This window comes from Vulpes lagopus, chromosome 8, assembly GCF_018345385.1.
Source record: "Vulpes lagopus strain Blue_001 chromosome 8, ASM1834538v1, whole genome shotgun sequence".
NCBI classification, from domain to species: domain Eukaryota; kingdom Metazoa; phylum Chordata; class Mammalia; order Carnivora; family Canidae; genus Vulpes; species Vulpes lagopus.
This window is the reverse complement of record NC_054831.1, coordinates 34364066-34379861: the sequence shown is the minus strand read 5'-3', so window position 1 is coordinate 34379861 and position 15796 is coordinate 34364066. Positions and strand designations below refer to the sequence as shown.

The window sequence follows — 15796 nt, the reverse complement described above, 5'->3', positions numbered from 1 at the left end:
AGTGAGATAGACTTGTAGAGAATATAAACGGATTGAAATAGCCACAGAGTGAAATAAAGGAGAGCTCTCTAGCCTAGCAGCAGGGTGTGGGCAAGGCTGAGGACCCTGTTAAAGGTGGAGACCATTAATTTCTGCTGGTGTCACTATGTGCAGTTGTATGATTTTCTCCAGGCTGCCCTTGGAGAAGGCCTTCCACAGCCCCAGGGAGCTGAGGGTGTGAGCAAGAGAGAGGCTGAAGCAATTTAGAGTCTGCATCCTCAGTGCCATCATTGCATGCCTGATATTTGTCTGAGTATTTCACATACATTATTTCAACTGTTCTAAGAAAGTCATATAGGAGTCTTCCCTATATACAACTGGAATTTGAGGAGATTAATAAGGGGCTTGGTCCAGGTTATATATATTAGAAATTGAAGAGGTAAGATTCAGACTCAGGTTTCTATTAAAAGATTTAAATGGTCACAGAGTTTCTGAAAGAATTAGTCCCACAGTTCCCTGGTAGGTGGTTGGGTACACTGAATGGGCTTTCAAGGAATTAGCACTAGACCAGGTGACCAGAGGGACAGAAGACACATTAAGTAGATACTACCACATGTTAGGAGAAACTTATCAGTTAGTGAGGGAGCATGTGGATAAATTGTGATTTGTTTGAGTTGTTGTTTTTTAAATTGGTTTGGTTGGTTTTTGGTTTTTTACTTTTACAATTAGTCAAAAAACTAAAATACCTTGGAGCACCTAGCTGGCTCAGTTGAAAGAGCATTCGACTCTTCATTTCAGGGTTGTGAGTTCGAGTCCCACACTGGGTTTAGAGATTATGTAAATAAATAAACTTTAAAAAATTGTCTGAAATGCGTGTTAGCCAATTAAATAAAAACCAAAGTATAATTTAAGCTCTATCTGCTGGAATTTCAGTGTTTATTCATTATTATAAAGGCACCTGGGTGGCTTAGTGGTTGAGCATCTGCGTTCGGCTCAGGTCAAAATCCCAGGGTCCTGGGATCAAGTCCTGCATCCAGCTCCCCCTGGGGAGGCTGCTTCTCCCTCTGCCTATGTCTCTGCCTCTCTCTATGTCTCTCATGAATATTCATTGTTATGAAATCAACAGGTGATTTAATCATTAAAATTCCATTCTTTATCCGTATATATATAGCTCAGAAAAAAAAAATGATGCTCAGCCTACTCAGACAGTTGTTGATGGCTCTTACCAACTCTGCATCACTACCTCTGTTTTTCCAGCCTCGTTTTTCCTTTTTTCTACTTTCTTTAGGGCCTTTTCTTCTACATTTCTTTTCTCACCGTTTTTGTTTCCCCCATTGACTTTCAGGGCCAACATTTTGGGAGCTTGTAGGTGCCAGGGGTTGGGATGCCTGATAGAGTAGGACCGTTACTCCTCAGGGATATGCTCCTTATTTGTGAGATCCCTCCTAATTGGTTATGCTGGGTTAGGGTTTTTAGGAAGACCACAATGTGGCCCTTTTGTCCTTTGCCATCTGGAGCTCCAGCTAGTTTTCAAGTCTTTTTCAGAGGGAGTTGATTGATATGTAACTGTAGATTTTGTGTGTCCGTGGAAACACTTGAGTTCAGGATCTTTCCATGTGCCATCTTCTTGATGTATTGATGTACTAATTCTGAAATACCAATTAGTTGACAATGTTCTAAATTTATGAGGAGCTTTTATAAATTCAAAGATGTCTATAAGCAGTGCTGTGCTAATAAATACATTTAACAATCTGCTCTCAGGAAGAACAGCCGGACTTGTAGCATTTGCCAATGAGTGATGTAAATACTATACCAAGCCAATTTCAAGGTACTGTACATTAAAAAGTAGAAAAACATGTGCACAATGGATTCTCAGAGCTGATAAGAGCCAGCTCCAGCACCCCATGACCTAAAAAATTAAAATAATAATAATAATAATAATAATGAAAAGCCATTTTTTTCCCATTGTTCCCAATTAATACACTAATTTGTAAACTATTTAATTTGTTTAGAAAGTATCTAGTGAAGGACGTCTGGGTGGCTTAACGGTTGAATGTCGGCCTTTGGCTCAGGCCTTGATCCCAAGGTCCTGGGATCGAGTCCCACATCAGGCTCCCTGCATGGAGCCTGTTTCTCCCTCTGCCTGTGTCTCTACATCTCTTGGTGTCTCTCATGAATAAATAAATAAAATATTTTAAATAAAAAAATTTTAAAAAAGAAAATATCTGGTGACTTGATGTACTATAAATTCTTCAATTCATATATTTATGTCCAGTAATCATGTTCTAAGATTTTCAAGTCATAACAAGATCTGTAATTTTAGAGATAGGAAAGATGGTTTTCCTAAAATATACTTATGTTCTTCAAAAGTAGTATAATTAGTCAGATAAAAGTAGCTTAAACCATACCATGTATAGTTTAACAGCAGTTAAATTTATATTTCAACATCAGGGCCTGAAGAAAAAGAGAAAGGAAAGGAACAAGTTAGTAATATGTTTATACCATATTTTCTACTTTCTTAAATTCACTGTACACTCATTTGCAAGTAAAGCATTTTTTTTAAGAATCCTAATAAGTTGAATTTTCTCACGGTACACTGTATAATAAAACTCAGTAAAACAAAGGACAAGGCATATCAGTAAAAGGTTTGTTGATCTTTCAGCCCAAACTGGAATTGCTTCAAATTTTAGATAAACCTCTGCCTGAGGTTTATTGATAAATTGATAAATCTATGTATGCTAGCACATTCAGAAATGTTGTAGGTAACAGGCCCTTACCTGTCGCACTAGATAGAAGCCTAAAATCAAACTCCTCCTTCATGCTTTTAAGCTTTATGGGATAAAGGTAGAGCCAAAAGCAAGTAGTTTTTTAACAGTGGCAGTTTTTCTCCCACTGAACTGGAATAGACCTATTTTTCACCCCATACATAATTCCATTAAATTGTGATATGACAGATTGTACAGTTCTTTTATCATGTAGAAAAGTGAATGGAACTGTCTGCAACATATTGAGACACATGGAAATAATAATACTTTTCACATGATTTAGGTTAGAAATAAATCAGGTGCAGCATTTCTGCATTCTTGGTCAAAGAAGATTTTTTTTAATCTGATATCCTTTCAACCTGTACTTTTTTAAGGGAGCTGTTGATAGTTTGATCAAAGTGCCATGTTTTTATTTTTAAAAGAATGTTGATCATATATTCATATGCTATTGTCCAAAGGATTATAAATGTTTTTAGGTAAATCTAAGTTTTTGATGCAAAGCCATAGATTATGCTGGTCAAGTTTGGTATCTGAAAAATATTAGGAACCATTAATTACAATTAACATTCAAAAAACAATAGCCCAACTGAATTCTAAGTATCTCTGATGATGGATAATTTTTCTTTCTATGTTGGAAAAAAACTATTATAGATACATCAATGCAATGGTTTACATAATTTTGTAAATCTTTATCAGAATGTAGGTTGCCAAGTATAATTTGCACAAATTGAGTATAGGAAGTGACAGATTGAAGCAGGTATTGGACTTAATCAGCTTCTCTGCGTCCTCTACTCCCCCACCCCTTGCACAGAAATAATACTTTGTTTGACTCAACATTTCAAAAGCCTGGCCACTCAGGTAATGTTCAAGGTGCTTTGGAATCCCGTTTACAGCATTAAAGTTGAATACTACTAGTTCCTTACATCAATTTTGTATTTTAACATTTAGATTTATGGAGAATTTACAAACAGAGGTTCAAGAAATGGAATTCCTTCAGTTTTCTAAAGGTTTGAGTTTCATGAGAAAAGAAGACTTTGCAGAGTGGCTACTTTTTTTCACTACCACTGAAAATAAAGACATCTATTGGAAAAATGTAAGAGAGAAGTTGACAGCAGGAGAGGTTGGTATACCTTTTTATTATGCTTCTTGGTACAGATGAAATAATGTTAGAAATATTTGTGTAATTAAAGTAACTTGCACATTAACAAAAACTATTATTTAAGTATAAAATCAGGGTGAGAAATGTTCTTTACATACTGTTTTCCTATGAATGAATTATTACCTAAGATAGAATCTGTATAGCAAACATGAGTTTTTGGATTTCCAGTAAAGTCAGGAATAAGACAAGAATGTTCAGTCACCACTGTTACTTACTATTGTTCTGGAAATCTTAGCCAGTGTAAATTAACAGGATAAAAGAAAATAAACATCTGAAAGGAGTTAACAGTTGTCTTTGTTGCAGAGATGTGATTATATGCCTAGAAAACCCAAGAGAATCAAATTGAAAAGCCTAGAAACAGTAAAAATTCAATAAAGTTCCTGTTACAGTGCTGATATATTAGCAGTAACTGCCTTATGTACAGATTAAAAGTTAGAAAATGTTTAATGGCACTAGTGTGTGTATATAAATGTGAAATGATGATTGCCAAACTACTAATAATGATTAATCCACTGTTGCGAGGGACACCTGGGTGGCTCAGCGCTTGAGCATCTGCCTTTGGTCCAGGGCTTGATCCCAGGTCTGAGATTGAGCCCCACATCGGGCTTCCTGCATGGAGCCTGCTTCTCCCTCTGCCTGTGTCTCTGCCTCTGTGTGTGTCTCTCATGAATGAATAAATAAAATCTTTAAAAAAAAAAAATACACTGTTGTGAGATTTTAAGTGATTTTTTTAACTTTATGAATTGGTTTTATTACTTCATTGTTCCAATACATGTTTTTGAAGTGGGCATATATTTTTATATAATTTTTTTTTATTTTTATATAATTTTTTAAAGCTATTTCTATAACAAGGAAAAAGGGAATAAGATATAATGAAGATCCCATTTATAATTACAATAGAAACATACAATTAAAAATAAATTTAACAACAAATACATGAAAAAAACTAAAGTTTTGATGGATCTAAAGAAAACTTACAAAAAAAATAAAGAAAGAAAGAAAACTTACCTAATTATATTGACATCTCTGATTATTGAATGGGAAATCTTAATAGCAGTTCTCCCTTAGATTCATATATAAATGTAATGGTTATATTAGTCAGAACAGCCTAGGTTTGTTGCAATTACAAATTAACCCTGAAATCCCCATGACTAACACAAGAAAGATTTCTTTCTCAATCATGCTACATTTCCATTGTGGGCTGGTATGAGGCTCTGCATACAGTTGCGCAGTGACCCAGACTCTCCCAAGTTCTGTCATCTTGGAGCTTTACCATCTGGAAAAAACATCATCTGCAGAGCTTATGTCAGGAAAAGAAAGGAGGAGTGAGTACATTCCAGCAAGTAAATGTTTTGGCCTAGAAACATCACACTTTGCTATTGACCAGACTAATCACATGACCCCCACGTAACTGCAAAGAGGCAAAAAAGTGTAATCTTTCATATGTGCAGGAATCCAAACAGAAGAGATAATGGTGAACACTAATGGGTTCCCATAAAAATGCCATTAGATTCTCACAAGTGACCTACAGAGGCCATAGTTAGAATTTTTTCTACCATCTATATGTTACCTCTTCAAAAACTTAGTTAAAATTTTGAAAGTAAAAATTCCATAAATTCACAAAGGTTGAAAGCAGTAAAACTTGAATAAGACCACACATAAGGGGGAATCCCTGGGTGGCTCAGCGGTTTAGCGCCTGCCTTCGGCCCAGGGCGTGATCCTGGAGTCCCGGGATCGAGTCCCACATCGGGCTCCCTTCATGGAGCCTGCTTCTCCCTCTGCGTGTGTCTCTGCCTCTCTCTCTCTGTCTCTTACGAATAAATAAATAAAATCTTCAAAAAAAAAAAAAAAAAAGACCACACCTAAGCAGAGAACATGATCCTGAAGGGTCCCTATAAAGAGAAACGTTTTCAGACTTAATTTACTTTTTCAATGGAAAAACTGGTTTTTCTAACTTATTTTTTGTTTTATTTTTATGTGCATAGGTTTTAAAGTCAGATGAACCAAGGTTCAAATGAATCCTGATATTCCATTTAGTAGATGGTGAACAAATCACTTAATTCGTGAAAGGTTACTTAAGGCTTAAAGAGGCTAAGACCATGCACATAGTGAATGGCAGAACTGGAATTTCAACATAGGTTCCTCTAACTCCAAAACCCAGTGCTCTTACTCAGTGCTGTGGGCAGAAAGGCAAGGAGGCGGACCACTTAACAGTATGTATTAGTTTCCTTAGGCTTCCATAAGAAATACTCCAGGCTGGATGACTTAAACAACAGATTTATTTTCTCAAAATTCTGGAGCCTGGAAGTCTAAGATCAGGGTGCCGGCAGGTTGGTTTTCTGTGAAGTCTCTCCTCCTGGTTCACAGATCACGGTTTTCTCACTGTGTCCACACGTGGCCTGTCCTCTATACTTAACACACTCACACACAGTGAGTGAGAGAGCACTGGTAGTCTCTTCCTTTATTTTATGGGGATGCTAGTCCTCTATCAGATTAGAGTCCTACCCTGATGACTTCACTCAGCCTTAGCTGCCTCCCTAACAGCCCTGTCTCCAAATACAATCATATTGGGTATTAGGGTTTCAACCTATGCATTTTGAGGAGACAATTCAGTCAGTAACACAAGGCCACCCCAGGTCTTGCCCTGCTGCAGGAGACCCCTTTCACCCAGTGTACAGTCTGTGCAACCATACACTGTGGCCTTACCCATTCTTTTTAATAAACTTTCTTAGAAAGCTGTAAAAGTTCATAAGCTTTATGATAGAAACAGGACTTGTGTGTATATTCTAAGATTATTTAATGTATTTACAAATTTGTAATTAAAATTCATTTTTGTTATTTTATTAGAGTATTAGTTTGGATGAGTTCAAGTCATTTTGTCATTTTACGACTCACTTGGAAGACTTTGCTATTGCCATGCAAATGTTTAGTTTAGCTCATCGTCCTGTCAGACTGGGTAAGTTATATGACTTAGTTTAATTTTTGTCATCTATAAACAATATCACTCTGTTCTTCAACTAGAATGTATGTCAAGGAGCCAGTTGTCAGTAAAACAATTCATTGGCCTTTTAATTAATTCATTGTGGTTACTCTGGACTTAACACATTGACTCTCACAGTTAACAGTTACTTTATTTGCTTTTACTTCCTTATTTCTCCCTAAGAAGGGAAAAGAGATATTTAAATACCTTCTTTAAAACATTGATTAAGGGATGCCTGGGTGGCTCAGTGGTAGAGCATTTGCCTTTGCCCCAGGGCATGATCCCGGGACTCCGGATCGAGTCCCACATCAGGCTCCCTGCATGGAGTCTGCTTCTCCCTCTGTCTGTGTCTCTGCCTCTCTCTCTCTCTCTCTCTCTCTCTCTCTCTCTCTCTGTCTCTCATGAATAAATAAATAAAATCTTTAAAAATAGTAATAGCTAATTAACACAAATTTAAAAAAAAATTAAGATTTTATTCATTCATTCATGAGAATACACAGAGAGGAGAGAGAGAGAGGTGGAAACACAGGCATTGGGAGAAGCAGGCTCCATGCAGGGAGCCCAGTGTGGGACTTGATCCCGGGACTCTAGGATCTGGCCCTGGGCTGAAAGCAGCGCTAAACTGCTGAGCCACCCGGGCTGCCCTAAAATTTTTTAAATTAAAATAGCCTGCTTCTCTTTCAGTTACTTTCATGACATTTCTCAACCAAATTTATTATTTCAATATGTTCTTAATGAGTATTTTTGGTTTTGTTTTACTTTTCATTAATGGACGTTTAGATTTGTTTTTGCTTCTTAAATAATAAAATGTAGATTAATTCAACTTAGACTATTTCACATAGTTGATGAGTTGTCTTATGTTTTCTTTCAGCGGAATTTAAGAGAGCCGTGAAAGTAGCAACTGGACAGGAGCTCTCAAACAATATTTTGGACACCGTCTTCAAGATCTTTGATGTAGATGGTGATGAATGTCTTAGTCATGGAGAGTTTCTTGGGGTTTTAAAAAACAGGATGCATCGAGGTTTATGGGTAAAGATTTTGATTTTTTAAATAACTATGTTTACATGTAATTAAATGAATGATATTACACCTCGAATTTGGGCAAATCTGTAGTCTTAAATGGAAGTTTTATTATTTATAAAGAGATTATAAGCTATGATCACAACACCAAGATATCTCCTAGAGGTGGGATCCAGTATTTTTCTTTGCTTTTTTTTTTTTTTTTTTTAATAAATCTGACCAGAAATCCGGTTCAGAAATCATAGCCTAGAATTTTGCTTTGGGCTCTGTAGTTAGACACACCTAATTTCAAATCCCAGCCCTGTCACTTTAATAACTGCCTAATCTTGCAAAGCCACTTAATTTTTCAGAGCCTCATGTTTCTCATCTATGTGCAATGAGGAAACAGGATCTCCCAGAAAAAATTTTGTAAGAATTACATGTAGAATACTTAGTATAATGCCTAAGACACACAAAATACGTGTTAGCCATTATCATTGCATTCAAATTCACGTATTAGTCTGTGGGACAAATAAAACTCAAAATTTTGTTTAAATTAGAATCTGCTATGCTAGAAGCACTCCCATAAAATAGTCTGCAGGCTGTAAACAAGAGTGGAAAGAGAACTATGTGATAAGCAGGTTAGGCCAGAAGATGAGAGAGAATGAGGGAGAGAATAAAACTATCTATTTACAACTCAGAAAAGCACATTCATTTCCTCCCACGAACATTATTTATGGAAAAGGAACATGTATGATTTCTATTAGCAAACGTGTTTTACAAGCTTTGTAGTCACCCAGTACCTCATAGTTAATCTTATCCCTGGAAATTAAACCAGCCTTCACAGTTAACAATTTAATATACCAAGCAGTCTCTGCCATTTCTCAAAAGACACTAAATAGAAGACCTGTAAATCGATCAGAAAAAGAACATACATATATACATACATATGTGTATTATATATATTATATATATAAAATCTAAATTAACTTTTGCTTCCATTTGGCAGATATCCAGTAATGCTTTGATCCTGTGATCACCAGGATACAAATATTTTCTAACCTTTACTTTCTTGTTTAACTGAGAGGAATAATACCCATACAGAACTTTTTAATTCACAGAGCACTTAGGTGAAATATATTATTTCTTCTTAAAGATTCTTATCAAATATAGTTTCTTTTTAATTTAGGCAAGGCTAAACCAAAGTTTTAGGCTTAGAATTTTTATTCCACATGGCTAAATAAAGTTCACCGTAAAAAGGGAAACATATCATAAAGCATTATGAAATAATTACATTTTATTTTTTTTTTTAATAATTACATTTTAAAACCAATAGGTGGAAGAAGATCACCCAAAGTCTTCATTATCTTCTTAGGGAGGAATTCCAATCATGTATGCTTAGTCAGCCTCCATTCTTTAGTTACCCTAAGGATATTCTTACATCATGTTCACTGTTTTGCCTTTTATCCTGTCTTACTTACAGTTAGTTCTGTTGCAGTCATCTTTTACAACATAATCTACCTCAAGTACTTTTTGGAGGCATGTGGGAAATAGTAAAAGAGCTCACATGAAATCATGTTTAACCTTGAAGAGAGTGATCTCTTTACTTTTTATCATTGGTTAACAGGTACCACAACAACAAAGTATACAGGAATACTGGAAATGTGTGAAAAGAGAAAGCATTAAAGGAGTAAAAGAAGTCTGGAAACAAGCTGGAAAAGGTCTCTTTTAGAAAAAGCTAATATGGGAACTATATTGCTCCAAATGTACTAGTAATTTAGAAATTTTTTTAAGTACTAGATACTTGTCTTGATTTTCTTTGTAATATAAAGATGCCTTGTATTTACTTTCTGATTCAATAATTTCTTAATAAAAATTTCATCAAAGAACTTAGTAAAAATAGATACTGGATTCTATCAGAGGATCTAGAATTGAAGTAATGCTTTGTACTTTGATAAGATGGAAAGCCTAGTTATTCACTGACTTCTTAGACACAGTATTACCATGTGCTCTTCAGAAAGGTGTCGGCTAGTACTTACAGAAAAAAATATTTGATACACAGGCCAATATCACATCCAAGAGTCCTGATGATCCCAGTAAGGCAAATTAAATTTAAAACATCTCAGGTTTTCTCATTGTATGTCATATCTCATAAGCTCCTCGTGTATTTTGCTTGTTAGCTGTATATTAATTTTCTCTAAAATAATATGTAAATCCCAATATCCTATGTGAAAACAGAATAAAATATTTATACAGATACAAAAATTACATGTATTGTTTTACATGTGTTTTAAACATTATTTTTTTACAAATGTAAATACTCTCATCCCTTTACAGCCTCATTAGTTTATGTTCTTAAAAACTAGTGTGAGTGGTGGGGCGCCTGGCTGGCTCAATCTCTTGATCTTGGGGTTGTAGGTTTGAACCCCCATTGGGTGTAGAGATTACTTTAAAAAATTTTTAAACTCGAGGATCCCTGGGTAGCTCAGTGGTTTAGTGCCTGCCTTTGGCACAGGATGTGATCCTGGAGTCCCGGGATCAAGTCCCACATCAGGCTCCCTGCATGGAGCCTGCTTTTCCCTCTGCCTGTGTCTCTGCCTCTCTCTCTCTCTCTCTCTCTCTCTCTCTCTCTCTGTGTGTGTGCCTCATCAATAAATAAATAAATAAAATCTTTTTTTAAAAAAAAGGTTGTGTTTTTTTTTTAATTCAAAAACCTAGTGGGGCACCTGAGTAGCTCAGTTGGTTGAGTGTCCAACTGTTGAGCTCAACTTAGGTCTTGATCTTGAGGTCATGAGGTTTTTTTTTAAAAAAGGCAAACAAAAAAAATCAGTGTAATTGCGGGAATCTTGATCATAATATCAGGGTCTCATGGGATATATTGGATTGTGGGCAAATGTTTAAAATGTCACTAAAAATTGGCATTAAGTATAAAATGCTGTTATAAATGCATTTTTAACACAGTAAATGCAAATTATTTTTTTTAAATATGCTTTTCAAACAAGAATTTGGCAAATATTTAAAACATGTTCCATTCCCTGGTTAAATGGCTGATTCTGAGACTAGAGCAGGAAAAGTACCAGATGAGCCTGGAGGACATATTGAAAGGACAACGCCAGGGATCCCTGGGTGGTGCAGCGGTTTGGCGCCTGCCTTTGGCCCAGGGCGCGATCCTGGAGAGCCAGGATCGAATCCCACGTCGGGCTCCCGGTGCATGGAGCCTGCTTCTCCCTCTGCCTGTGTCTCTGCCTCTCTCTCTCTCTCTCTATCTCTCATGAATAAATAAATAAAATCGTTAAAAAAAAAAAAAAAACAGGAGTTTCCAAGAATTGAGGATACAATCTTCAATTTTTCTGAAACAAAAGGAAATGTTCTACAACTAAAAAGTCAAAAAATTAATATGTCATTTTCATCATTACTGTATGATTGTGGCAAACAACTTGGAGATCCCATTTGAAAAGAATATGGATAAAATATTTGTATCAGAAAGCAAACTAGATTTGCCAGTGTCTCCTGTTAGGTGCATAGAGGCAGTCACCTTGAAAGCAGCTGTACTTCCTAATCTGAACTGAATCTTCAATCATTTCCTTTACTGTGATTGTGTTGAATAAATGATCATTGAGTCTTCTAATATTTTGGTGGTTATCTTGTATTTCTCTGCTTATCTCTTGAAGACAGAGATGGTGGTGGTTATCCTATCCTGAGCCTTGCCTCTTTTCTCCTTGTCTACTCCCTTAAAGGACAAAGACCTCATTCACATCTCTGGCTTCTATTCCCTCCCCTGAATTCCTGGCCCATTTACCTTCTGGATGTCTGTTTTGTTGACCCAATTCAATATGTCCACAACTGATCTCATCATCTCCCCAAACCTTGCCTCTTCACTTGTGTTCCTCTGTTTCAGTGAATGTCTCTCAACTGACCAAACCAGAAACCAATCACTTGTTCTAGAATCTTACTCTCTTATTCCTCCATGTTTAAATTCGAAGTCCTGTCAATTCTTCTTCCTTGAAATCTCCCAAATTTGTTCTCCCATCTTCCAGCCCCATTGCCCTGAGCAGTTACTCCTTAGGTCACCACAACAGAATCCTGTAACCCCCACTAAAAGCACAGTGATTAAACATCCATGCTGGTGTTAGACTACCTGGATTCCATCTCAGCCCCATCACTTACCAATCCTAACCTTTGGCAAGGTACTTAATTTTTGTGTCCATTTCCTCATCTAAAAAGTGGGAATGATTATAATTCCATTATAAGGGATCCCTGGGTGGCGCAGCAGTTTAGCGCCTGCCTTTGGCCCAGGGCGCGATCCTGGAGACCCAGGATCGAATCCCACGTCGGGTTCCCGGTGCATGGAGCCTGCTTCTCCCTCTGCCTATGTCTCTGCCTCTTTCTCTCTCTCTCTGTGTGACTATCATAAATAAAAAATAATAATAAAAAATAAAAAATAATAATTCCATTATAATAGTGTGTTACAAGGATTAAACAATATATATGTAAAATGCATGGCAGTAAATCCTCATTATGTGTTAAATTACTGTTCAAATCTGCCTTCACACCATTTTTTTTTTTAAGATTTGTTTATTTTAAAGAGAGTGAACAAGGGAGAGGATCAGAGGGAGAGGAAATCTCCAGCAGACTCCACACTGAGTGCAGAGCCTATCATGGGGCTCAATTCCACAACCCTGAGATCGTGACCTGAGCCAAAATTGAGTGGGACATTTTTTTAAGATTTTATTTATTTATTCATGAGAAACACAGAGAGAGAGAGAGAGAGGCAGAGACACTGGCAGAGGGAGAAGCAGGCTCCCGGTGAGGGAGCCCGACGTGAGACTTGATCCCAGGTCTCCAGGATTACACCCTGGCCTGAAGACAACGCTAAACCTCTGAGACACCTGGGCTGCCCTTGAGTGGGACATTTAACCAGTTGAACCACACAGGGGCCTCACGCCAGATTAACTTTTCTAAAATACAAATCTGATCATGTCACCACTACTGACAATCCTGTGACACTACAGTCACTACAACATAAAATTCAATTCCTACATGATCTTGTCCCCACCTAGCCTCTCTGGCCTCCTCTCCTAACCCTCCCCCACACACCTTACACCAAAACTATCTGCTAGCACCCAGCTGGCCATGTTCTCATTCCTGGACTTGATAGTGCTTCTGGAAGATATTCCCACCTGGCTAACTTCTTCAAGTGCTACTTCATTTGTGAAATTGTCCATTTTTCTCCCTACTTTTCCCTCAAACTCATTTAGGCATTCCCTCTCTCAGTTCCCTCAGCATCTTTTTTTCCACCTGTTTCAAACCTCACCAAGTGTACTGGGATTCTTCATTTGCCTCTCTCAACTAATACCTCATTAAGAACAAGGACCTGAGTTCTTTTAACACCATCTCCCCAGCATCCATCAAAGATCTGGCACATAGCGGTTACTCAAAAAGTATGGGAGAAATAAAGAATAAAGAAAGAAACGGGAGGAAAAGAGGGAGGACATAAAAATGAGAAGTAATATCCCCATATGTGCATGCTTTTTCCTGATATTTCAGCCATTCTGTTACAGGACCAGGCAGGAAAAAGAGAAGAGCTCTCTTAGAAGCTGTCCTCTCAGAACTATAAGGCCGCTCTGGCTTGGCCTCTGCCTTGAACATAGAGGACAAGTGAGAGAATCTGGCCGGGGACTATGACATGAGTGAAAGACAGAGTAGGTGCTAGAGACCATAACAAAATTGAGATGCCATCCCACGACTTAGAAATAGGTTTACCGCCTGGGACCTAAATTACATAAAACATAGAGAGTGATGTCAGGGAAGATGGCAGAGTAGGAAACTAAGAATCTGTCCCTCCACCTAAACAATTATTGAACTGGCAGAAACTGTCTAAGTTACTGTTTTGGAACTCTGGAGTTTAGTAGAAGAGGTTCAGCATGTGGGAGAGCTCAGTGAAGAGGCTGGTAAATATTGGTGAATTTGAGCCTTTTGCAAGATTGCAGTTACCAGCCCAGGGGAAGGCAGCTGTGGACAAAGCTGTGGACCTGGTGTGGCCTACTAGACCCAGGGTGGCCAAAAGAACATTGTGTTAATAACTGCTGCTTTTGGCCACTGAAGGAGCCGCACAGATGTCCCAGCTATTTCCTGCAAGCAGCTTTTGCACTACAGGGGATTTCAAGAGGCAGGATCTTTTGCCCCCTCTTAAGACCAGACTTTTAAGGAAATTTTTGTCAGGTCAGTAGCAGGCCACAGAGAAAATGGAGAACTTCAGTGACCACAAAAACAAGAAAACATACTTTTTAAAAATAGTTTGGAAAGCCACAAGAGGATGGATATCCTCTTTGTTTTTTTGTGACGCACAAAAAAACAAAAACAAAAACAAGCAATCTCACAGGAATGGGAGAATTAGGTTTCTAGAACTCCTACAACATATACTTAGAATGTTGAGTTCTCAACAAAAAAACTAGGGAATTTATGAAGCAACAGGCAAATATGATGCATTCTCAGGAAAAAAAAGGATTTCACAGAAACCATCCTTGAAGAAGCCCAGACACTGGAATTAATAGCCAAAGACATTAAATTAACTGCCTTAAATATTTAGTTCAATAAGCTAAAGGCAGCCATGAGCAAAGATTAAAGGAAATCAGGAAAATGATATCTGAACAAAATGAGAATGTCAATAAAGAGAAATTATGAAAAAGAACCAAACAGGTCACTAAAGGAATTCAGCAGCATACTTGAACAAGCAGAACAAACAATGGATTAATTTGAAGATAATACATTTGAAGTTATGTGGTCTAAGATATGGAGATTTTAAAAAATGAAAAATAAATGTGAGGGACCTGTGGGACACTATTAAACAAACCAAGGTATGCATCACAGGTATCCCAGAAAAGAGAGAGAACCTGGGGCAGAAAACATATTTGCAGAGATAATGGCTGAAAACTTACCCAATCTGATGAAAGTCATGAATATCCACATCCAAGAAACTCAATGAACAGTAAAACTAAAAAATTCTTAGAAGAAAACATCGGAAGTAAGCTCATAATGGATTTGGCAATAATTTCTTAGATATGACACTAAAAACACAGGCAATGAAAGAAAAATCAGATAAATTGGTCTTTTCAAAATTAGAAAGATGTATATATCAAAGGAAACTATCAAGAGAGTGAAAATTCACAGGATGGGAGAAAATATTCACAAATAGTATATCAGATAAGAGATAATATCCAGAATATATAAAGACCTACAACTCAACAACAAAAAGACAACTAGATTGAAAAATAAGCAAAGGAATTAAATAGACATTTCTCCATAGAAGATATACAAATGACCCACTAAGCAAATGAAAAAATGCTCAACATCACTAGCTATTAGGGAAACAAATCACACCAATTCATACCCAGTAAGATACGTATTATCAAAAAAAAAAATCCCGAAAATAGCAAGTTTTGGCAAGAATGTGTAGAAAAGGGAACACTTTACATTATTGGTGGGAATTTAAAATGGTACAGCCACTCATGGAAAACAGTTTGGTGGTACCTCAAAAATCTAAGCATAGAGTTACCATACGATCTAGCAATTCCACTCCCAGGAATTCAAACCAATACTTGCACGGCAATGTTCATTATTGTTCATGCATCATGATGTACTTATACATTATATGCATTATATCAACAGATGAATTGGAAAACAAAATATGGTATATCCATACAATAAAATATTATTCAACCACAAAAAGAAATGAGGTTCTTCTACATGCTACATGGATGACCTTGAAAACACACTAAGTAAAATAAGCTAGACACAGAAGGACTAATATTGTATGATTCTACTTATATAGGTACTTTCTAGAGGTACTTCATAGGCAACTTCATAGAGACAGAAAGTGGATTAGATGTTACCAGGCATTGGGGAGGATCGAGA

The 15796-nt window shown here is 36.9% G+C and overlaps 1 protein-coding gene across 2 annotated transcripts in view; it reads left to right on the top strand.

Moving 5' to 3' along the window:
* MICU2 (mitochondrial calcium uptake 2) overlaps window positions 1–10147 on the top strand; it is a 132242-nt gene extending 122095 nt beyond the window's left edge. For both annotated transcript variants that reach the window (XM_041765347.1, XM_041765345.1), the window contains 4 exons: window positions 3693–3864; window positions 6751–6859; window positions 7755–7912; window positions 9510–10147. In XM_041765347.1, the coding sequence (XP_041621281.1) occupies window positions 3693–3864; window positions 6751–6859; window positions 7755–7912; window positions 9510–9614 (544 nt within the window). In that variant the 3' untranslated portion in view covers window positions 9615–10147. The remainder of the gene's footprint in view (window positions 1–3692; window positions 3865–6750; window positions 6860–7754; window positions 7913–9509) is intronic.
* The last annotated feature ends 5649 nt before the right edge of the window (window positions 10148–15796 follow it).